This window comes from Adiantum capillus-veneris, chromosome 25, assembly GCF_014529385.1.
Source record: "Adiantum capillus-veneris isolate H3 chromosome 25, ASM1452938v2, whole genome shotgun sequence".
NCBI classification, from domain to species: Eukaryota; Viridiplantae; Streptophyta; class Polypodiopsida; order Polypodiales; family Pteridaceae; genus Adiantum; species Adiantum capillus-veneris.
In genome coordinates, this window is record NC_140955.1 from 24,192,787 (window position 1) to 24,218,091 (window position 25,305).

Genomic DNA, 25,305 nt, shown 5'->3' on the forward strand with positions numbered 1-25,305 from the left:
TCAGCGCCAAATGCGGAAAACCGTATTGTTGCCACGTCACATGTCAACGCAATTTGCAGGTTGTCCATGCAGTTGCTGCCACGTCATCATTTCTTTACGCTGTCTGCCTTGTTTTGATGTCTTAGGTCACTTGCACCCCATCGGAGGGTCCCATAAGTTGGTGGAAACTCCTCTTTAGAAATAGGCCACTCGGCAAGTCTTTGCAAGTTGATGAAACGTCTTCTGCTACTTGTGCTTCTTCGGCTGCCTCTAGGGTTTAGGCTTCTCAAAAGGGATCTGCAGGTTGGCTCCATTCTTCAGTTGCTTGACACGTCAGCAGTTTGTGACATCCCCCCTTCTTGAAAGAAAGTAGTCGTCCGTAATTACCGTATATCTGCAAAACAACTCAAGTTAGCTCAAAAATTTCCGAGACACAATCCAAGGGACAATCAGTTTTCTCGTTCCAGATTGGAGCTCTTGATATCCTAGGTCGTTGGCTTCCCATAAAAATCTCATCCAATAAGGAATCTCATTCCAGCTTGGAGCTCTTGATATCCTCGGTCATTGGCTTCCTAGAAAAATCTCATCCAATAAGGAATATTCAGTACTTGCCACATCACAATGCAACACAAATGCTCACATATGCATGTCACAAGACACAACGAACAGCGCCGCTTAGTACTCCCTTGAGACAGACGGTTTGCGATATGAAGCTACTCAACGACTACCTCGTCACTCCCCTCGCAAATAACCTAAAAAGTTATGGGCCATGAGCTCAGTGGACTAATACAACCAAACGATCCCCAGACCGCAGCCTGCCTCGCTTGGAGGTCCAAGCATACAACCAAACGCTCCCCAGACATCCCGTCTGCGTCATTCGGAGATTTTCCACCATACAATGAAACGCTCCCCAGACATCCCGTCTGCGTCTCAGACAATACCACAACAACATTTTTCAATACTCCACCCGGGAGTAAATCACCAAGCATTGAAACCAGTATTAAAACCAGAGTCAAACAGTTCAAATTAGCACCAAGACAGGTTTAAAGCAGATACCATCCATTTCAAACAAATTCCAAACAGGATCATCAAAACAAGTTCTCAAACAGATCTCAAACTTAAAAAGCAATCTCGACATCAATCGAGCTCGAAAGTCAACTTGCTTTCCATTTTGAAACTTGCACCAAAATTAGGGTTAGATTTCTTCAATAAGGTTGTAGCCGATCGCAACATGGTCCATAAACTCTTGAATAGTCGAAACAAGCCTCGACAAGCAATGTTCTTGTGGAGGTGATGGTAGCCCCAAAATATAGCAATTACATTGAGCCTCCAAGGTTATTAGCTTGAGAAGAGACACCTCATGAGAAGAGTCGAGAAATTTCAAGTTGTACTCTACAAGGGTTCTCCGTGGCAAGCATTTCCGGATACCCCACTCTGCCAGAAGCTACACTCCGAAGAAAGATGTCTAAAGGCATATAACTTCAGGTAAAAATTTTCTTGAAAGCTTGCCAAGTCCTTGGAGTGTGCGGCTTGGTAGCTATAAACATCCACCACTCCATGGCATTGCCTATGAGAAAAACAGTGGCTTGAAAAAAAAAAAAAAAAACCTTAATCCTTCTCTTGCAAGTGATCTTTATGGCTTATGCCCTATAAGACAGAGCGATGAAGATGGGAGCACGTCCGATGCGCGATGGAGTAAGGGTGGGAGTGCCTAAGAAGTCCGGGGTTGGAACACAAAGTTTCTTTAATAAATTTCGTATAAACTTTGGAAGCACCGCCTTCCTCTGTCTGCTCTTTGGTAATTTTTTTAGGACCGATATGCTTTCAGAAAAACCACACGCATGAAGCTCTAATACCACTGTCACAAGGATGGGCACCACACGCCAACGGAAAAGCACACACTGAACAACTTTAAGCACTTCAAATAACAATTGAATTGAAAGCGATGCACGACACGAGACGCGAAGTCAAGAGAGCAATGGCCCCAAACGTTGGCGCCCCTTTCGGTATTTCTTTATACTGCTTGAACTCAGTACATCGCCGGTACTCCATCCTCTGCACCTTCTCCTCGAAGCGTGCCAGAGAATGAGTCCTTGGCTCATATTTAAAGGCCCTTGGCCTCTCAAAAGTAGTTTACATGAAAATCTATAAACGCAAAAGCATCTGGTCCCAAAAGCACTAGCGCCAAAAGCTGCCAACGCGTTTTGCGAAAATCCAAACAGGTGCCACGTTAGCACAGTCAGTGCCAAATGCGAAAAACCGTATTGTTGCCACGTCAGCATGTCAACGCAATTTGCAGGTTGTCCGTGCAGCTGCTGCCACGTCATCGGATCTTTACACAAAAGAAAATTGTGTGTGTCTGCTTTGTTTTGATGTCTTGGGTCACTTGGGCCCCATAAAACGGGGTCCCATAAGTTGGTGGGGGTCCCATAAGTTGGTGGGAACTCCTCTTTAGAAATAGGCCACTCGGCAAGACTTTGCAAGTTGGTAAAACTTCTTATGCTGCTTGTGCTTCTTCTGCTGCTTCTAGGGTTTAGGCTTCTCGGTCGGGATCTACAGGTTGGCTCTGTTCTTCAGTGGCTTGACATGTCATCAGTTTTTGACACAGTGTAAAATCTTCATGTCATGGATGTAGAAAAATTCAATTTCTCAGTGGAGAACTACAAATGACGCCAGAGGTAATCTCTTGTGCTAGAAATGAAAGTACTTCTACCCAACAAGACGATGCCCTCCACCTCACCTTCCACAATGGCTAAACAACACGTTAGCCACTCGGATTTTAACCCAAGCGAAGAAACATACGACTAGTAGGCTGACGACGCCTCTGTGAGACAGAACCTCAACCCAGTCACCAATCTTCTACAAGAGATCTTCAGATATGATCATGGATGGTCTCATATCACACTAGCACGAGGAAGATATACTGCAATACCTACTATCTCCCTAGGGCTAACTCACCCAAAACGACTACTTCGTAGTCACTTCCAACGTTTGGTAAGGGAATGCACCTATTCAAATACAACTTCGCTAGCAGTCTTCTTAAAACCTTGCAAGCTTGGAATATCAAAACATAGCACCAAGGAAGATCTCGACGGTGGGGGTGTCCGATAGGCAATGGGAACGCAAGCAGGCAGACGGGCAGGCGGCCAAGCAAGGGGCAAGCGGCCGGGCAATGCAGCGCCATTCTATAAGGTGCAGCGGAATGAATGTTTGAACTTTGCTCAAGATGAGTGCTCCGAACTGTGCTCAAGGATCCTTTTGTTCTTATGGAAGATAGAGCCTTCCGTTCTTAATGAGAGAATGCTATGATCACAAACAAAGTGAATGGACATTGTGCGTGCAAGTGTATGAGACTGAGAGATAGAGAGAGAAGAGAATACGACACCAGAGACGTTGTAAAACCCTCCTCCGAAGGCCCCACTCTCGTCGGCAAGAGTGGTCTACTTATGATTGCACAATCTGGTACAAAGTGAATGCATGTGACTCATGCAAGTTTAGGCTATGTCGACGATGACGACGGGGATGGCGAAGCCGACGATCTAAGGGCTGAAATCTGCAATCTTTTATCTGCTGTCCAAAAACGCTATGGGCTGAAATCTGCTATAAATCCAAAAACGCTGGTTTTGGGGCTGACTCTGCTGATCTTTGTCGCTGAAATTCTGCAGGTCTTAGGGCTGAAATTGATGGTATTTTATGGCTGAAAATCATCTGCTACTCTTTAGGGGCTGAAGCTTGCTATGACCAAAAACGCTAGGCATGAGGTTTCTGTTGCCGACGACAAGGGCTGAAAACGCTGATGTTTGCAGTTTGCCGGCGATGGAACTTTGCAAAAACGCTAGGCTTGGGCTTGCTTGCGGTGAAGATCTGCTGATGCAAAAACGCTAAGGCAAGGGACTTGCTAGCGATGATCCAAATGCTGAAAACGCAAGGCTGATGCAGATGAAGAAAACGCTAGGTTGAGTCTTGCTTGGAGGGAAGTCCACCAAGGGGTCTTGTTGAGAAGTTGCATGCTGAGCTTGGCTCCTGTTGCCTCTTCTGCCCTTTTAGTGCTAGTTTAGGTTTGCTTATATACAAACTTACTCAATTTGCCCTACCTACTTTCCAACAAAAGTCACTTAAAAATAATAAGTGAAAAATGTCAAAAATAGGTAAAATAGGCTAATGCACTGGAAAATTCAAGGATTCTAATGGGTTCTGATGAGAATGCTTATGATCATGCTGTGTGCAACCAGAGATATGCATCTACACTAAGTGACTGGGCATGCACTGTCTGCGAACAGACTCACAAAAGTGCCAGATCACTTCCTATTCTAGACTGACTTGACTGAACTGAACCCTGATCATGTTGTAGCTTGTCCACGGACACATAAGGTTGGATGTGTCACGTGACATCCCCTCCTTTTCAAAGTGAGGTACTGGTACCGAACTGTATGGCGTCGAGGGAGATTGCTAATAGCATCCGGAAGCCTGGAAAGGACTCGTCGTCGGCCCACTCTGATGCGTGGGTCATGCGATAATGAGATCGAATCTTTCTCTTTTGATCTAAAGCAATCAACTGTGGCAATTCACAACGGAAATGCCCATGCTTGGTGCTCATACTTTCATGTGCTCTTTCTACAACTGTGTCGTGCCAAGGAAGAGACATGGAATGTGACTTCCTTGAATGCATACTTTTGAGCTTTTCATGAACAGTTCGTGCTCATTCATGAGTGAAACGTGCTCAACGTACAATATGTCATGCCTAGGAAAAGGGATCACATAAAGACACTAACGAAAATACAGGAAACGATCACAAATGAAACACTCGAACAATGCGTACGTATCAATCATGCGAACACATAATACTTCCTCGGGGGGTTCTGTGGACCTAGGCTCGAGAGCCAAGATCGGTTCTTCCTGGGGGGTTTCTTTGGACTTAGGCTCGAGAGCCAAGATCGATCTTTTGTGATTGATCGAATCTGCAACGAGGTTAGCTTTGCTAGAAAAAGCCTCAACTAACACATCATCCTTGTGAACAATCACATCATCTTCATGCAACTCATTATGCTTCTGAGAAATCAAATCTTGATCATGCAAATCATCATGCTTGTGAGAAATCACATCTTGATCATGCAAATCATCATGCTCATCATTATCATCCAAATCATCATGCGTATCATCATGCAAATCATGTGTATCATGCTTTGGAGAAGAAGAGACTGATAGAGTCTTCTTCTCCTGATCTGTGCAAAGTACGCTTGCACTTGAGAAAAAAATCATAACATCTCTTCCATGTGTCGGTCGTTCATTGCCTTTCTTGCTTTCTTCTCGCAATCAAATTCGGCTTGTCTTTCTTTGGCTCCCAGGCGTGCTTGCTCGCTCTCACGCGCTATGGTTGCCATTCTTTATTGGTGTTCGCGCTCCATTTCTGCTTTTCTTTCTACTCTTCTTGCTTCGCGTTGTAACTTCCTGTCCATAAACATTTGCTCCAACTCCTCCATAGGAATTAGTGCAATCCTTGGCGTAGATGGGGAAGGGGGAGGGTCGGAAAAACCTCCTGGTGGGGAAAATTCTTCTTCGCCTCTCTCATGCTCATCATCTCCAAGCGAAGTATCCATTCTGCTTCGAGTGATGACCATTCTAAAGTCGTGGGTTCTTGTGGTCTTGGATTCACGAGGAACTTGGGTTCTTGAGGGTTCTTCAGTTCTTGAGGTTCTTGCGGGTCTTGAGGTTCTTGAGGTCCTTCTTTAGCTTGCAATCTGTGTTAGAGAAGGATCTTCTCTTCACCCGAGTTCTGCTCTTTTTTGCGGGCGCACCCCTTGGCGGCCTTGCGCTCACACCAAGGTTGCTTTTTCCCACCTCACGTCGATTGGCCGGCCGCTAAGTGCACAGTCCGCTCTCAATGAGTGAAAAGAGGCACAAGGGGAGGCTGGACAAGCCCTTCTTTCTTAGGTTTCCTGTCACTCTTCAAAAACACGATTAGGAATCGACACGCCCAAGTGAACTTGGGTTCGAGCGACCGCAACAAGCAAAAAAAAAATCTTGTGATTCTTGTGGTTCTTTCCTTGAGTGATACAGAACACTGCCAAAGCTCTGATACCAATGTTAGGTGCAGCGGAATGAATGTTTGAACTTTGCTCAAGATGAGTGCTCCGAACTGTGCTCAAGGTTCCTTTTGTTCTTATGGAAGGGAGAGCCTTCCGTTCTTAATGAGAGAATGCTATGATCACAAACAAAGTGAATGGACATTGTGCGTGCAAGTGTATGAGACTGAGAGATAGAGAGAGAAGAGAATACGACACCAGAGACGTTGTAAAACCCTCGTCCGAAGGCCCCACTCTCGTCGGCGAGAGTGGTCTATTTATGATTGCACAATCTGGTACAAAGTGAATGCATGTGACTCATGCAAGTTTAGGCTATGTCGACGATGATGACGGGGATGGCGAAGCCGATCTAAGGGCTGAAATCTGCAACCTTTTATATGCTGTCCAAAAACCGTATGGGCTGAAATCTGCTACAAATCCAAAAACGTTGGTTTTGGGGCTGATTCTGCTGATCTTTGTCGCTGAAATTTTGTAGGTCTTAGGGCTGAAATTGATGGTATTTTATGGCTGAAAATCATCCGCTACTCTTTAGGGGCTGAAGCTTGCTATGACCAAAAATGCTAGGCATGAGGTTTTTGTTGCCGACGACAAGGGCTGAAAACGCTGATGTTTGCAGTTTTGCCGGCGATGGAACTTTGCAAAAACGCTAGGCTTGGGCTTGCTTGCGGCGAAGATCTGTTGATGCAAAAACGCTAAGGCAAGGGACTTGCTGGCGATGATCCAAATGCTGAAAAAGCAAGGCTGATGCAGATGAAGAAAACGCTAGGTTGAGTCTTGCTTGGAGGGAAGTCCACCAAGGGGTCTTGTTGAGAAGTTGCATGCTGAGCTTGGCTCCTGTTGCCTCTTCTGCCCTTTTAGTGCTAGTCTAGGTTTGCTTATATACAAAGTTACTCAATTTGCCCTACCTACTTTCCAACAAAAGTCACTTAAAAATAATAAGTGAAAAATGTCAAAAATAGGTAAAATAGGCTAAATGCACTGGAAAATTCCCCTGAAGGATTCTAATGGATTCTGATGGGAATGCTTATGATCATGCTGTGTGCAACCAGAGGATATGCATCTACACTAAGTGACTAGGCATGCACGGTCTGCGAACAGACTCACAAAAGTGCCAGATCACTTCCTATTCTAGACTGACTTGACTGAACTGAACCCTGATCATGCTGTAGCTTGTCCACGGACACATAGGGTTGGACGTGTAACGTGACACATTCAGTTGTAACAGCAACTAGTACAGCAGAGCGCTCTTTAACAAAGGATCAATGAGCGCGCAAGGCAAGGAGAAAATCAGCGACCCTACATTGAAAACACGAGCAAAGACTAGGGATGCAGCGGGCTCGATAGCACTTCAGGTTTTTCCTCCACAATGTTAGGGTTTCGACATGGCACTTAGGGTTTTGAGACTCTCTCTCTCTCTCTCTCTCTCTCTCACACACACACCCCTGGCTTTTGGGTACTATTTATTTTCAGTTTTCTCATTATTTATATTGAGATATGCTTTTGTCTTGTGACACTAGGGGTCATTTTCAACACACAAGTTGCACATGTCAATAGAAAAAGAATTTCAGCCCGGGGTGCCCATTCCTCTCTCTGGCAATTTGGGTAGCATGCAGGCAGCCCTCGTTTAGCAAGGGCAATCCTCTAGGATTGTTAGGTGCAGCGGAATGAATGTTTGAACTTTGCTCAAGATGAGTGCTCCGAACTGTGCTCAAGGTTCCTTTTGTTCTTATGGAAAGGAGAGCCTTCCGTTCTTAATGAGAGTGCAATGATCACAAACAAAGTGAATGGACACAGTGAATGGAAGTGTATGAGACTGAGAGATAGAGAAGAGAACACGACACCAGAGACGTTGTAAAACCCTCCTCCGAAGGCCCCAATCTCTATGGCGAGAGCGGTCTACTTATGATTGCACAATCTCTACAATGCTTGGACTTGCCGACGATGTCGACGACGATGAGGACAACGACGAGACGGGCTGAAATCTGAAAGTGCTAATGGCTGAAATCTGCAAATCTTTCTTTGCTGAATTCTGACTCTATGTCGATGACGACGATGCGACGACGACGCACTGAAAACACAGATGCTGAAATCTGCGTTTTCCGGGCTGAAACTGTAAACCTTGCGGAAACTGACTGGGCGGCAAGGAACAGCTGCGGGAAGGTGAGATCTGCGAGGTTCGGGACTTGATCTGCGGTGTTTAAAGGCTGAAAACTGAAAACGCTGGTCCTATGGCTGATTCTGTCGCGCTGATCTGCAAAAACGCTAATGTTGTTCTACAAACCAAAAACGCTAGGGCTGAAAACTGACCTTGCGGGGAAATCTGCTAACGCTAGAAAATCTGTTGTGTTGGTGTGGGAATCTGCTAACGCTAGGGCTGATCTGTTGTCTACTATCGTCACCGGGAATCTACAAGTGCAAAAATGCTGGCTGATCTGGTGCAAAAATGCTAGGCCTTCTGTTGAGAGAAAACGCTAGAGTTGTCATGGGGGTTGGTCTTGCTGAGAAGTTGCCTGTTGAGCAAGGTGCTCCTGCTGCCTCTTCTGCCAATTAGCGCTAGTCTAGGTTTGCTTATAAAAAAACTTACTCAATTTGCCCTACCTACTTTCCAACAAAAATCACTTAAAAATAATAAGTGAAAAACGTCAAAAATAGGTAAAATAGGCTAAATGCACTGGAAAATTCCCCTGAAGGATTCTGATGGATTTTGATGGGAATGCTTATGATCATGCTGTGTGCAACCAGAGGATATGCATCTACACTAAGTGACTGGGCATGCACGGTCTACGAATAGACTCACAAAAGTGCCAGATCACTTCTAAATCTAGACTGACTGGACTGACTGAACCCTTGTCGTACTGTAGCTTGTCCACAGACACAGGTTGGATGTGTCACGTGACATCCCCTCCTTTTCAAAGTGAGGTACTGGTACCGGACTGTATGGCGTCGAGGGAGATCGCCAATAACATCCGGAATCCTCGAAAAAGACTCTTCGCCGGCTCACCCTGAGGTGTGGGTCGTGCGGTACTTGAACTTCAGAAAGGTCTGCAACGTTTGCTTCTTTGGGCCGCGCCGAAAGCGACACAAAGTCTTTTGTGGCTCCTTCGATGCTTCAACTTCGTCGAGTGTCATGCTTCTTTCTTCTTCAAGAATCTCCATGGCTGAAAATTCCTGAAACCATTTCCAACACAAAACCATGAACATACCCATTCCATGTAAAGTGAGTGGAAAAAATCTTGTCGTCCTAATAGATTGTGCATGCAATGTAGATGAACAAAGAGACGGAGTGCCAAACCGTTCACCACACAAACGCAAACAATGAGATCAAATCGTTCTTTTCTGATCTAAAGCAATCAACTATGGCAATTCACAACGGAAATGCCCATACTTGGTGCTCATACTTTCATGTGCTCTTACTACCAATGTGTCGTGCCAAGGAAGAGACATGAACTGTGACTTCCTTGAATGCATACTTTTCAGCTTTTCATGAGAAATCCGCATACATCCGTGCTCATTCATAAGTGAAACGTGCTCAACATACAATATGTCATACCTAGGAAAAGGGATCACATATAGACGCTGACTAAAATACAGGAAACGATTACAAATGAAACACTCCAACAATGCGTGCTCACGAATCATGCGAACACATAATACTTCCTGTAAGGGTTCTTTGGACCTAGGCTCGAGAGCCAAGATCGGTTCTTCGTGATTGATCGAATCTGCAATGAGGTTAGCTTCGCTAGAAAAAGCATCAACTAACTCATCATCCTTGTGAACAATCACGTCATCTTCATGCAAATCATCATGCTTGAGAGAAAATCACATCTTGATCATGCAAATCATCCTGCTTGTAAGAAATCACATCTTGATCATGCAAATCATGTGTGTCATGCTTTGGAGAAGAAGAGACCGAAAGAGTCTCCTTTTACCGAATCTCTTGCATCTATGCCTGCACTTGAGAAAAGGGTCGCAAAAACTCTTTCATGTGTTGGTCGCTCTTTTCTTTGATGGCTTTGTTCTCGCGATCAAATTCTGCTTGACTTTCTTTGATCTCGCGATCCAATTTGGCTTGTCTTTCTTTGTCTTCCAAGTCGTACTTACGCTCTATGGCTGCCATACTTTCTTCATATTCACGATCTATGTCTGCCATTATTTTCTTCGTAGGCCTTTCTCTGCTTCTCTTTCTGCTTTTCGTGCTTCGCGGTCTAGCTGTCGTTCCATAAACAATTGCTCTAACCTCTCCATAGGAGTTAGTGCAATCCTTTGCGTAGATGGGGAAGGGGGAGGGTCGGAAAAACCTCCTCGTGGGGAAAATACTTCTTCGCCTCTCTCATGCTCATAACCTCCAAGCGAAGTATCCATTCCGCTTCGAGTGATGACCATCCACTGAAGTCGTGGGTTCTTGTGGGTTCTTGTGGTCTTGGGTTCTTAAGTTCACGAGGAACTTGGGTTCTTGTGGGTCTTGGGTTCTTGGGTTGTTGAGGTTCTTGAGGTCTTGAGGTTCTTCACGTTCTTGAGGGTCTTCTTTCGCTTGCAATCTGTGTTTGAGAAGAATCTTCTCTTCACCCGAGTTCTGCTCTTTTTTGCGGGCGCACCCCTTGACGGCCTTGCGCTCACACCAAGGTTGCTTTTTCCCACCTCACGTCGATTGGCCAGCCGCTAAGTGCACGGTCCGCTCTCAATGAATGAAAAGAGGCACAAGGGGAGGCTGGACAAGCCCTTCTTTCTTGGGATTCTTGTCACTCTTCAAAAACACGATTAGGAATCGACACGCCCAAGCGAACTTGGGTTCGTGCGAACGCTACAAGCAAAAAAAATTATGTCATTCTTGTGGTTCTTTCCTTGAGTGATATAGAACACTGCCAAAGCTCTGATACCAATGTTAGGTGCAGCGGAATGAATTTTAACTTTGCTCAAGATGAGTGCTCCGAACTGTGCTCAAGGTTCCTTTTGTTCTTATGGAAGGGAGATTTCCGTTCTTAATGAGAGAGTGCAATGATCACAAACAAAGTGAATGGACACAGTGAATGGAAGTGTATGAGACTGAGAGATAGAGAAGAGAATACGACACCAGAGACGTAAAACCCTCTAGGCCCCAATCTCTATGGCGAGAGCGGTCTACTTATGATTGCACAATCTCTACAATGCTTGGACTTGCCGACGATGTCGACGACGATGAGGACAACGACGAGACGGGCTGAAATCTGAAAGTGCTAATGGTTGAAATCTGCAAATCATTCTCTGCTGAATTCTGACTCTATGTCGATGACGACGATGCGACGACGACGCACTGAAAACACAGATGCTGAAATCTGCGTTTTCCGGGCTGAAACTGTAAACCTTGCGGAAACTGACTGTGCGGCGAGGAACTGCTGCGGGAAGGTGAGATCTGCGAGGTTCGGGACTTGATCTGTGGTGTCTAAAGGCTGAAAACTGAAAACGTTGGTCCTATGGCTGATTCTGTCGCGATGATCTGCAAAAACGTTGATGTTGTTCTACAAACCAAAAACGCTAGGGCTGAAAACTGACCTTGCGGGGAAATCTGCTAACGCTAGAAAATTTGTTGTGTTGGTGTGGGAATCTGCTAACGCTAGGGCTTATCTGTTGTCTACTGTCGCCGGGAATCTGCAAGTGCAAAAACGCTGGCTGATCTAGTGCAAAAATGCTAGGCCTTCTGTTGAGAGAAAACGCTAGAGTTGTCATGGGGGTTGGTCTTGCTGAGAAGTTGCCTGTTGAGCAAGGTGCTCCTGCTGCCTCTTCTTCCAATTAGCGCTAGTCTAGGTTTGCTTATATACAAACTTGCTCAATTTGCCCTACCTACTTTCCAACAAAAGTCACTTAAAAATAATAAGTGAAAAACGTCAAAAATAGGTAAAATAGGCTAAATGCACTGAAAAATTCCCCTGAAGGATTCTGATAGATTCTAATGGGAATGCTTATGATCATGCTGTGTGCAACCAAAGGATATGCATCTACACTAAGTGACTGAGCATGCACGGTCTACGAATAGACTCACAAAAGTGCCAGATCACTTCTAAATCTAGAATGACTGGACTGACTGAACCCTTGCCGTACTGCAGCTTGTCCACGGACACATATGGTTGGATGTGTCACGTGACAAGGAGTGGCTAGATCTGCCCTTGCCAACACTAGAACCAGCCAGGGCAGCTGCATTTCTTGAGTTCTGATGCCACATTTGCAAAGCAAAGCCCTGCGTTTTTGGGAGCAGTCTGGTCCATCCTAAGCCACGCCCAGGTGCCTCCAAGAGAAGCAGATTCAGCCAAGACACGCCAATAAGCCTGCCCATCTGTTTTTTGGCCACAGCAAGCAGCCCTTGGATCTGCACTTTTCAACCGTTTATAGCCGTGCTGAAGAAGCTTTAGCACAGCCTGAGAGGTAGAAAAAAGTAGACGAGTCCCATAAATTGCAAAATCCAACCGAGAAGAAGTTCCATCCGCATCTCCTAGATGGTTCCGTATCAACCCAAGAGGTGCCTTGTTACAAGATTTGCTTGAAGCCATCGAGTCGAGCAAGTTTGAAGCCTCAGAAAGCTGTTGTTGCCAAGTTGTTTGTAACCACTTCTGGCAAGTGGTTGGAAGAGAAGACAGTGAGCTAACAAATTTGAAAAACTTGAATCAACTTTCCTACTTCAAAACAACCAAACAAACTGGGCTGAACAAGAGAGTGAAGGGAGATGGAGAAGATGGTGGAGTGACACTAGCTCAGCATTCTCGACAAGTTGTTCTGTTCCACAATCGTTCACAACAGGATGAATTTCAGCGGGCAATTCTTGCATTTGGCACTTGATTATCTTTTGGAAGACCACTTTACATATCTTCAGAGTAGCAACACGCTTTCTATGCATCTTATCTTCATTGAAGTGAAAATCAATACTTCTCTGACTTTCAAATCCCACAAACACTAAGCCATTACTCGCCAAACCAAAGAAAGATGCACTTTTTTACAACTTTGAGTCAAGCGTATTCAACATCTCCTTTACAGCATAGCTAGATGCTTCACTACCAAAGTACTCTAGGAGGCGCATAATAAAGGTGGCTTATCAAGCCTAAACTCTTTTGAAATCCTTCATATCTTTGGAGACCTATTGATACGATAAACTACAACTTCAGCACAAAATCCATCATGCAATTGTGCATTGGATAACATACTACACACATTTTCGTGCTCTCCGCCTGACATCTATGTTTCCTCAGCATAAAGACAATGTTCATTGCCCCCCTGATAGGTCTTTTGCATTTGCATAAATCCGACTTGTGAGATATGCACACAATGCTAGAAAGTCCCCTAACACCAATAAAGTCAGCCTTCATTATCTCCCATGTTGCAGTGTACTAAAACAACGTTACAAACTTTTCACTTAATGATGAGAGATGTGCCCTGACAAGCAAGCTCTCATCCTCCAGAGGAAGAAGGCCCTAAATGATAGATCCACATGAACGCTATCTTAGACAGCTGTGTTTTGAACATAAGACTCTTGATGGGCTATAGATTGACCCATTTTGTGTGACACAGAAGGAAGCAAATAAACAGAACTGGCAGTTACAACTGCAAGAATTTTCCATGAAAAACCCGCCTTCACCTATACCAGACAGTGCAAGTTATGATTGCAAGGTACAAGACAAGAAACCATCAGCTCGACCATCACATATACTCCTTACACTCATAACCAACTGCAAACTGCATAATCAAAAGCGGGGACTGGGTCAGGACAAGTCCACAGTCAAATTGGGCAGCCCTAATCGATGCATACACGAGAAGCTGCTTCTTGGTGGATGTACTTTCTCCAGCTCACACATGCATCCCTATTTATAGCCTCCCTCCATCAAGAAAGCGGTGTTCGAGCCTTGTCGGTCACAGATGCTACTTTCTACTTCCCCTGCCAAAGGCAACCACCAACGACCCAAGACAGCTATTCAAGAATTTGAAAATTTAAATCAGCTTAGATGTACAGCTTATGCTGTAGGACAAAACAAAGACATCAATGCAGCTTGGGAACGGAGAGAGAGAGAGAGAGAGAGAGAGAGAGGCCCAACCTGCGAAATCCCGCGGGCCCCGAGTCTGAGCTCTGCACGCACAGCTTTGCAACACACGAGTGTCGATGCGTCTCGTCGTCAGAAGAGTCACGTAATGCGACAAGGTTGTCTACAGTAGCGGAAGGCACTGCCTTTGAGCGAAAAAAACAAAATTCAATGTGCATCAGAAAAAAACTGAAAAAAATCCAATTACTAGCCTCAAGCTGGCACATCACAAAGAAAACAAGGTGAAGGGTCACAATGGCCTACTGATAATGTGGTATCTAGTTAAGTGAGGCTGGGGTGTTTAGAATTCATTTATGGCTCTAAATCTTGGGACTTTTGTTCGCCATCCTAATCTGAAGAGCGGACATCACACGCTACCTCTTCCATCCAAGAGCAAAGGAGTAAATTTGGGCTCAAGAGCATGTAATCAATTATGCTCTCATGTCAAAGGCTATCTTAAACAAAACATAGGAGACCTCCTAATTATCTCACAAGCCTTTGGATTTCATTTTAAAGTGGGAGAGGCAAGCTCTGTAGCTTTTTCACACCTTGCAATTTCAACACTCGGAGTATGTATAGCAACCATTCAAAAGTACACCTCAACAAATAAGAGAAGGGGAGTTGAAAATAGGGTCCTTTATCTAGGGCAATGAAAGCACCATGATTGCAAGTACATGGGACAAACTACCACAAACCACATGCTCTCTTCTATTGCCAATCTACTATGAATTCCAAGTTGAAGCAGCCTCGTTGTTATAGTACTCTCACCAACTCGCTTATGCATGGGACTATAATAAGTTCATCTACACACCAAAAATTTCTAGTTCTTGCAATGATCCCAACTTGCATGTGAACTTAGGATAGGTTGCTGCTCTAAAAGGCAAAGAAGAGGCCACGCAATAGCTACAGAAACGAATAGACATGCATTGTACTCACAGAGAGAGAGAGAGAGAGAGAGAGAGAGAGAGAGAGTTCAAAATTTACCCACTTGATCACAATATACAAGGATCAAGGAAAAAACAAACAAATTCTTACCATAGCACACAAGCGTGCAATCTTGAAAATGATTAATCTTAAGAGAGCAGAATTGATTGAGCTAATATAATCTCTCCAAAAATTTAGCGAACTAGATCTATCTCCTAGTAGGTAAGATGTATATCACATAGGATGGACAAAAACTAAAGGATTACTTCAAAAATCTCCCAAAATAATCAATCCCTTGCAAGAGGAGAAATCACTCCCTAGAGCAATTCTGTCAGAGAACATGCATGCCCTTCAGTGTTCAAGAACCTAAGGCAAGAACCATGGCAACGTGAACACCTCATACAAACATGTGTCCCTTCCTTAGGGAGTCTCAAGGAAACCAAGAGCTCATGGGCAACAAGCTTGATTCATAAAGTATTATTTGATTTTTGTTGTTGAAAGGAATCCAAACAACAATTGTATCATTGATATTCACTTATTAATATACAAAGGCCATAATGATAGCGCGTTCAACCTATGAAGATTGATAACATAAAATAAATATTATCACACCTTGTGAAATATCACTCGATTATACCATTTAGGATAGAGTTCCTTACCTCTAAAGAAAATAAATATGAAGAACAACTCGGCATGTTACGGAACCATATATCGACCAACCAAATAGGAAGCAAGTCAGATCTTGCTCAAAAGAAACAATGTTACATCTCCTAACTTCAACACATTTTTAGCAACCAAATTTTAACACAACAATGCATTCTAAATGTTGTGGTCCGTCATTCAATTGTTTCTTTTTAGTTCGAAACAATAGGACTGTAGCTACTTGTAAAAATTCTATATGGGTTCATATAAGAGGTGTGCAATTCTCGGAGGCACTAAAATTTTTACCCTCAAATAAGAGTCGAACTTTGTAGACATAAGCAGTTATAAGATACTAATGGAATTTGTTCAATCAAGGGAAACACGAGTGAATTTTCTCTATTGGTGCTAGAATGATGGACATATATCATGAGAGACTTCATCTTTTATTGAAACATACCGTAGGCATGGGATCCTTTTTATTATTTGCAATTAGAGGATGCCTCCTAAAAATATGGAACATGCTACAACAAAAGTTGACTAGTCATAATCAAGAAAATTGCACTAAACGAATGCACACTTGAAGTTCACCTCCGATTGGTACCAATAAAAAACTTCCCAAAGAATGGGAAAAATGCATAAATTGCGAATGTATGTCTGACTCAACCTGCCACATGGTCCATTATAGCGGCATAATCTAAATGATAACAACAACCAAATGTTGGTTAAATTTCACAACTAAAGGATATAATTTCAGTGTCGAATTACCAAGGAAGTGAGATGGAAATCCATAAAAACCCAGAAACATCTACCACATACAGAACCACAAGGCTAAAATTCTACAATCTTCCCCATAACCTTACAATTAAAAACAACTTTGTTCACATAATGTCCTTTTCTATGAGTTGTAGAAATTACATACTCACATAAACAAGCTAGAGGCTACTAAGCTTTCCACATGAGGGAGAAAATGTCTTATTTTGTGCGTGTTTACTATCAATTGCAGAGGGAAGAGAAGTCCATAGATAGTTTGGGGGCGCTCAAGCTTTTGTGTGCACAGTAAGAGTTGGGAGCAAAATTTAAAGGATAAGGGAGACTAGTGTGTTGATCTCCACCCAACCATATCCTATTATAGGCCCTTAGCCTATCTTTAAGGACAACAGAACATACACACCTAGCCGACCGTGCATAGGACCTTGTCCACCCTAGTCTTACCCTTGTCCTTACATTACTCCCCCCTTGAAGGAAAAATTTTGTCCACGTAAACATCAATGGACATCTCTTCCTAAGAACACTAATGTTTCTCTAATCAAAACCTGCATCGAGTGAGCTGAGCCAATAAATAAGTACCAAAGTTGATACCATATATGTGGAATGATCTATTCATAGAAAAAGAACTAATATGAATGAGTGCAATCCTTATCTTCATAAGAGGTTATTCCTTGGGCCAAAAGGAACCTCTAGCTATTTCTCATACTAGTCGTGAAGCCTATCTCAAATGAGATGCTCAAATTGAGAAAACTTATTGCTCCTACTAGGTAAATAAATGCAAAGCCGATCTCAAGTGAGACGCTCTAACTTGTGACTATCATTTTTCTACTCTTATTTTTCTGCTAATGTAGAGATTATCTCAAATGAGACGCATAACCAACTCTATTATCCTTGTGCTACTCTCATTTTGCAATTATTGTAGAGCATATCTCAAGGGAGACTCTCTAACAGAGCAAAGCCAACTCACTTGTCTCAAGCAATTCCTTTCAAAAATTGGGATGCTTTTCTAATGCAGATCGTTCAAGTGATGATGAGAATTCAAACTTTCCTTTAACACATAACAAAAGGTTGGCACCATGTGTTTATGTGGGTACATTTACTCTCCACATGCAAAGGAAATCCCAAAATTTTGTTGTTCTTTGTTAAAGAAGTAGAACCTTCTGTGGAGTATCTCTACTTAGCAAGATCCCTAAACTTCTTAACTCCACAATCTGAGGAATGTTGCAAATTGCCCAATCATGGCTACACAAGAACTACACTTACATCCCTTTTCTAAAATCTTTGTGCCCTAATAGCTAGACTTTTCCTCTAGTTTGAATAGGCATATGTGATCCTAGATATGATCAAAGCTAGCTGCAAACTGCACAACTATTGTAGTGATGCTAACAAGAAAATCCAAAATTATACATAGAATTCTTACTTGGTCGCAGCCATATATGCATCAAAATATCCATAGTACCTTATAGGTGGATAACTGAGTAACCAAAGATGAGCAACAAATGATTACACTAACCTCAAAGTTGCACACTCATAGTGTCTTGATTGAGTGAGAATGGATCTAATTTGAATACTTACCAAACAATGTACTCACCTTTTTATGTGATCACCTCGTAGAGGTTCTTAGCAAGCAACTAGATCAAAATTGCACACTCATTGTATCTTGATTGAGTTAGAATGGACCTTGATTTGAATACTTACGAAACAATGTACTCACCCTTTTAGGCGATCACCTCGTAGGGGTATTTTGAAAGCAACTGAAAAGTTGGAACAGTATTCCTTAACTATAACCCATTGAATGTCCCATACCACTATGTTGGAGGGAAGAAATACTATTGTAAATACCCACTCTACTGCTATCTAGCATAGCGAAACGTGACACACACCATATAGAAAGCCTTGCTTAGTGAAACTTGGCTGGCTAGGCTCAAGGCCAGGCTCAAGGCCAAAGCATAGACTATTTGGATGATCTATACAAGATTAAACAAATTGAGACCCATCATAGGGTGTGTAGATTGCAAAAAAAAGGTCCCTTGAGCACGTTGCTAGAGGTGAAACTTTTAATTAAAAATTCACCCGTGTGAAAGCACTTTGCTATGGTGATAACCAATCATAGATAAGAAAAAATAGCATCTATTGCATGCATAGAGAATAGCCAAACTCAATCATAAATGAGTTTTTGTCAAACTACAGAGAAAAAATTGATGCCAATCATAAAGGTTTTGTGCACTGTTTGCAAAATTCTATAGCATCTTCGTGCCAAAAACCATAATTGAAAACATATGGACATATGCACCTTTGTGCGTACCTTGCAGAACTACATTAGAATTGACCTTGTAGATCGTCTAATAATTAAACGACCTTGTTAAGTGTTGAAAGTCGTAGTAGTGAAAGCATTAAAGAGTCTCCTAGTAACCTTGGTTTCCCTATTGAGACCACTTGGTGCATGTTGATTATGTGCCACTTGTGAGTAGTGCTCGGCTATTAAAATCAACACTTACATTTGCAGCCATCAAGAATGCAACATGCAAAAATTGAACTAGCAACTTCAAAATCACCTAGGATTCTCATTGAACCTAATTCTTTGATGTCGTGCCTTACACTACACAATTTGAAAAAACCAAAAATGGAGTTGCAAAAATTATGCATACCGATCTTGTGACATCTTGTGTATACCATCTTGTTGATTTTGATTGGTAACCATTGCAAAAAAATAATGTGTCGATGCTTTTTTTGGCTTCACCAAAGCACGTCAAGACTTGCTATTCAAAGTGGCATGCATAAGAACTCAATAAATACCTTGATAGGCCATTAGCATCACTAAGTAAATTGAATCAAGTTGATCGATTTGTGGTTTTCAGCATGTAAATTTTACATGCCCCAATAGATCATATCAAAGTTGTGCTATACAAGAGAAATCGATGCACGTTGTGATTGAATTCTAAAGAACTTTGGAAAGTTTAGAATGTTTAAATGTAACTTTCTTTATGGCTATGGAAAGTCCAAAAGAAGTTCCAAGCTAATATTCCTTGCCCATGGTGACCATGACTTGGGATCAAAAGCTCACCTTCGTATAGGCATGAGGTCTTTACATAGATTTTTGAGAATACACCATGTCCAAACAACAAAATTGTCGAAGCCTTTGCTAGTTGCACGACCCTTGCCTTTTTCTTGATAGCATGCGGCCTTTGTGGCCTTCACCACCCTTGCATGGGCATGCATGCCAAGAAACATCCATAAATATCGAGGGCCGAGGCCCTTAGCTGGGGACTGTGCCCAAAATAGGGTGCCCACTTGTAGCTTGACCCCCAAAAAAGTGTGAACAATATGTGCTCCAGTGATGGCGCTCACAGACAACACGCATAAGAGATGGTTAACATCTACCATTGGCTCTAACCCTGAAGGGTGTTGGGCATGAAGTGTGAACAATATGTGCTCTTATGATTGCGCTCACAGACAACACGCATAAGAGATGTTTAACATCTACCATTGGCTCTGACCCTCGAAGGGTGTTGGGCATGAAGTGAGAACCAACCCCACACCATTGTGCTCTTGTTGAGCTTGGCCTTGCGTGAGATCGTGCAAGCCAGTCAGACCCACCTTGTGTGTGCAAGGGACCCTGTACATGCTACTGTTCATTGGCATCAAAGAAGAAGCACAACCATGCAACCTTGACTATGCATATCATGCAATTTCCTCCACGACCCCTCTCTCCCCTAGGATGTAGAAATCACTCTAATACCATTGAAAGGACAAAGGGAGATTGATGTGCTCATCTCCACCCAACCATATTGTCACCCTCAACCTATCTTTAGGAACCCCTAAACATACACACCTAGATGGTCGTTCCTAGGACCTTGTCCCGCTTGGTCATACCCTTGTCCTTAAAGAAATGGCAATGCACCAGGGCATACAAAGAACTCTAGATCAGAGAGCAAGGGGAAGGCGGTTGCATGCGAAGGATGAGGGCTGGCTAAGAAGGAGAAACTGCTCAAGGCTACTGCACATGGTGAGAATGAGGGAGTCTATGGAAACAACCTCTATTGTTTGTAAGTGCTTACTATGGCCCGTGATCGCTCATGTGGGCAAAAGAAGCTATGTATGATAGGCAAGTGTGAGGGTCTCTCTTGTGATGGAATTTGCCTATGTAGACATCTTGACTTTGCAAAGGAGGTAGTGGGTGCAAGGTAGTTCGAGGTTGGGTGAAGAAGGTGAGATCTTGAGTGAGTGGTTGAAACAACACAACCAACAACGCACTTATGTTGCTACTGATAGCGGAAGAGTGAGTAAGCTTTAGTGTATGGCTGCAAAAAGCGCTGAGAGGGGGGAGGGGGGGATCAAGAAAAGGCAAAGGATGAGATCAGGGGAGGAGGGAGGAGCAGGAGGAGTAGGAGAGAGGAAGAAGAAGGGATATGGACTCTCCATGCAGCACAAAGGTTGTCGATGTTCAAACTAGTAAAAAGGAATCTTTTTAGTAATTGATGATTTTGCTTTACCAAACCCAAATAAGAAGATTAGTATGTTCCCTATGATAGTGAAAAAATGGTAAATAGGTGGAATCGTCATGAGGTGCTCTCACTCCCTGGACTTTTTAAGTGTGCCAAGTGGTCTTAGGGGTCAACAGTACGGGTTTGGAATGAATGAGGTCTTTGAGGTGCTTCAAGAGAACAAAAAGCTAGTACCAGTTTGTGCACGTGGGCCCAACTTTTTCCACAAAATGGAATTATGGATTTTATTTCCCTATGCAATGTTATTTTGGTGCTAAAAAATAGGCCTCGTGTTGCATATACAAAAACCTTCTACTACATCTGCTATTATAGCACTTAGTAGTGGTCCTAGCGATGTAGGTAGGGCAAGGCATAGGCAAGTGGAGAGAGAGAGAGAGAGAGAGAGAGAGAGAGAGAGAGAGAGAGAGAGAGAGAGAGAGAGAGAGAGAGAGAGAGAGAGAGAGAGAGAGAGAGAGAAGGTGCCAGGGACGTAGAGGATGTCGGGAAGAGAGGGAATTTAGCATAGAGGAAGTGATCAGGGAGGGTGAGGGTGGATTGCAAGATTCCATGGAATCTCTTAAACAAATGAATTAATTTTCATGTTTGCCAATAATTATGTATGCTTATTGAAAACATCTCATTCCTTTAAAACCAAGACAAAATCAAGGAGCAGTAAAGCTTTCGCTCTATAAATTTTTTGAAAATTTATAAACTGCGTGTACTACTTGAGTGCCATACCAAAGTATGGTGGAGAGTTAGCACAACGTCTCCTTGAAATTTATAAGAATGGAAGCCATGCCCTGGTTATAGTCAACACACCCTGCATGGAAATTGATAACAAGATTAAATCTTGAAAATTGTTGGATCCATGTTACAAACTTCATCTTGTCACTATCAAAGCTTGTTTCTTATGGTTCTCTAAATCTAATAGATCGCCTAACTCCTAGAAAACACACCTTTATAATATTAAAAAAAAGTTGTTTACAAGTGTCTATCAACTCTATCTTTTTGTAAGTGTAAATGAATTTTGCTTATTTTTTCACTTAGTGTGATAAGATGATTGTCATTCATATTACCTTAGTTCTCATGTTAAGTCTGCAAGAAAAAACTCACAATTAGGAGTTTCAAGGAAAACTTACAACTAGATTGTGTTTTGTAAAGTTGGTGCAACATTGATTACAAGACTTATTTGCAAAAGAATTTCATGTGAGTAACTTCAAAGAGGACTTTGCTATTTGAAGTCGTCCAATAATGGCAATGCAAATCATTGCTTCACCCTCAACTAGACTGCAAGTACATAGGTCAACTTGGTGACATTGAGCCATACATATTTGCTATTCTCAAGGACACAAGTCACAACACTTTTGCAAAGCCATTTCCAAAGGATCAGGTCCTCTAAGGTCTAAAGATCTCCCTATTGATGATTGATTAAAAATAAGAAAAATAAAGACCCAGTCAGCATGTCTCTGGCCAAGGGGTAAGGTTTGCCTGCCTTGAGGAGGTTTCTTCAGTCAAGTCCAAGGTGTGCAATATCATAGAAATTGTGCCCTTTTCAAGAGAAATGTTACATGAAACACCTAAAACAAATGGAAAAAAAAGAAAAGTGATTGAAGTTAGCAATATATAGTGGGCCAAGCAAGATCCACTATCTAAGAAAAATCATGTGATTAAAAGCACATTATCTAGTGCTTACCTCTAGGTTTTGTTGAGTTAAAAGAGGGTGATCATGGGCTATAGGTTACATATTGCATTATGCCGCAAACTATCAGGCACTCCACAATGGGATTGCATGAACTAGCACGCTTGTTTGACAACATTTGTGACCCTATAGACATATCGTTTATTGAAAATTTGGTTGCTAATAGCTTCTCAAATTGATATCTAGAAGATAAGTGGAAGTTTTTTGATATGGAGATTGACCACAAATGCATTGTTGGGTTGGAAAATGGTTATATCCAAATAATGTGGAGCACTTTCATCTTAAAGGTGACTCCAACCATACAAGACTAAAGTCTAGGAGGATAGTCTTGAATTTTAGGTCATGCATTTAGCAAAGAAAGGATGTATATTTATGCAAGGAGTAGTTTTTTTGCCTAGGTCCTCCTTTATTCTATGGGTGCTTACTAGCAATCGAGATTCAACAACAGAGTAATCATTAGAGTACAAGATGATCAAAATCTTCTCCAACCTCCTTTAATTTTCTCTATTGAGTTGATATTGTCAAGGTTTACAAAGATGTATACTTGGTCCCTTATTTTTTATTTACTTCTCATAGATAAATTTTGTTTGAACAATAGTGTTATAGTTGAAATAAGTAAAAGACATGGAGATAAAATATTTGAGAATGTTCTTTGTCCTACATGCAATTGAAACAAGAAAAATAAAATCAAGCTAAGAGACATGAAAATAAATTTAGAGAGTAAGGATTCTTTAAGAAAATTTTTAGATGAGATTTGAGATGTTATCTCAACAACTAGGGAGCTGGTTTGCCACCACATTATGAGATGGTCCATAGCACTTTTTGGGGTGAGGAGGTTCATTACAGTAGCATTCCTTATAATTCAAAGAGTACTTAATGACACAAGAGATAACCCAAAATTAAAATAGAATTGCATTACTAATCAACCCCTTGAAAGTCACACCACTATCATAATATGGTAACAAATCTTCCATCAGAGTGATGCGGTGAACATGAGATGGCATGCATATATAAGGAAGTGTCAAACCCTACATGATCAATCTACAAGGGGATTAAGCTCAAAGATGTCATAAAATCTAATATCTAACCAACCCAAATGATTTTCTCATATAAACTGATCATTTAATGTGGGAGAATAAACGGGAACAAGGGTTAGAATATAGACATGTGCTTATGGATCTGTCTCAACACGGGGCCAAGGTTAAAAGGGGTCAAAATGAGAGATGGTATGTTAAAGAGAAATGCTACTTAATGGAGCTTAAAGATCGTAGGGGTAGCTTCATTAAAGACCTCCAAAAGTTAGTGTTCAAAAGTCCTTTGACCTTAGGCAAGCTAGGGCTGACCTTGAGGTGGGAATCCTACCCAAGCATGAGGTGCTCTTTGGCTTGTTAAGTGTTAGTGGGAACCTTACCCAAAAACTTGAGGTGTTTCTCAGATGCTTAAATGACTAAAGTTCTTGAAGTATTCAATTCAAAGATAACTCTCAAGAGGCATCAATGTTTCCATGCTTGATTGACTAAGTCATGAAGTATTCAATTTAACCAAATGACTTCATAAGCATAAAAGACACATGTTCAATGATCCTCCACATGTGGCCCTCATGATGTGTTTGAATGCTATTGGATAGGTTTTAAAGGGGTCCAATGAGAATTTAGATACATAAAAATAACTAATTAAGTTCTTTCTCTCAAAGAAGAAAAAAAGGACACATGTCCAAATGAAATAATAAAATAATACGCGAGAGAGAGAGAGAGAGAGAGAGAGAGAGAGAGAGAGAGAGAGAGGTGGACCAAGCATGAGAGGGGGGGTATACTCTCCCACATAGACACACACATTCTCTCATTGTGTGGAGTGCAAAATGCAAGAGCTCCATCTCCTTCTCCAAGCTTGTTGAGAAGTGGAGAGCCTACACCAACACTCTTGGCTATGGAATGCAAATCCAACCAAGAGCCATGCTTCAATGTTTAAGCTTGCCATCTTCTTCATCTTTATTACTATGATATTATGCCATGATAAGCAAGAAGAGTGATGATAAGTGAGGAACTATTTCTTTCTCCTATGGATGATTCTTCTTCCTCTTCCCTACCCTCATTCCCCGCTAGCTCTCTCCACCTTCAAAGGTGTTTGAGGCCATGGGACTGAGGCTTGGGATAGTTAATGCTTTTTGTGAAGTTTATGTTAAGCTCGTGATGCAATAAGCTTTCCATATTCATAGCATCACCAAGGTCACAAGCAACACAAAGATTGTATTGTAACAAGTCTCTCTTGATGTGAGGATCTATAATACAAACGCATTTTGAAGGGGGTACCGGCTCCAAGTAAATCCGATCCTTAACTATTGTCATGTTCTCTAATACTCTCTCTCTTGCAAAATTATTGTTCATGCCAAGTTAATTAAGTACTATGTTTATGTTGCTACCATCATTTAAGTTCACCCTCCATGTTGTCAAAGTAATCTCACAAAAATGCTCACTCCAATTCTGTTAATTCCATTATTATCAAAGTTCATAGGCCATTTCCATTACATTGGTATCAAAGCATTTGGTTTCTCTTTTCTTGCTTAAGAAGATAGGCCCTTAAGTAGCCTATTAATGGTTGATTTCGTTAATTATATTAGGGTAAGTGGGATTGGGATCTATTATTGGTTTTGTTGAGCCCACTATGTAGGATATGGTGCAAACCTCGGG

At 42.2% G+C, this 25,305-nt stretch overlaps 1 protein-coding gene across 4 annotated transcripts in view; it reads right to left on the minus strand.

Annotated features, from left to right (window-relative positions):
• LOC147424578 (uncharacterized) overlaps positions 1-14,343 on the minus strand; it is a 58,963-nt gene extending 44,620 nt beyond the window's left edge. The window contains exons 1-2 of one of the 4 annotated variants that reach the window (XM_086499527.1): positions 14,117-14,256; positions 13,834-13,959 (exon numbers count right to left, since the gene is read on the minus strand). In XM_086499527.1, coding sequence (XP_086355653.1) covers positions 13,834-13,879 — 46 coding nt within the window. In that variant the 5' untranslated portion in view covers positions 13,880-13,959; positions 14,117-14,256. Of the gene's footprint in view, positions 1-13,741; positions 13,782-13,833; positions 13,960-14,116 lie in introns of those variants that run through there. The other 3 variants (XM_086499526.1, XM_086499529.1, XM_086499528.1) reach the window with 3 other exon arrangements.
• Between the last annotated feature and the right edge of the window lie 10,962 nt (positions 14,344-25,305).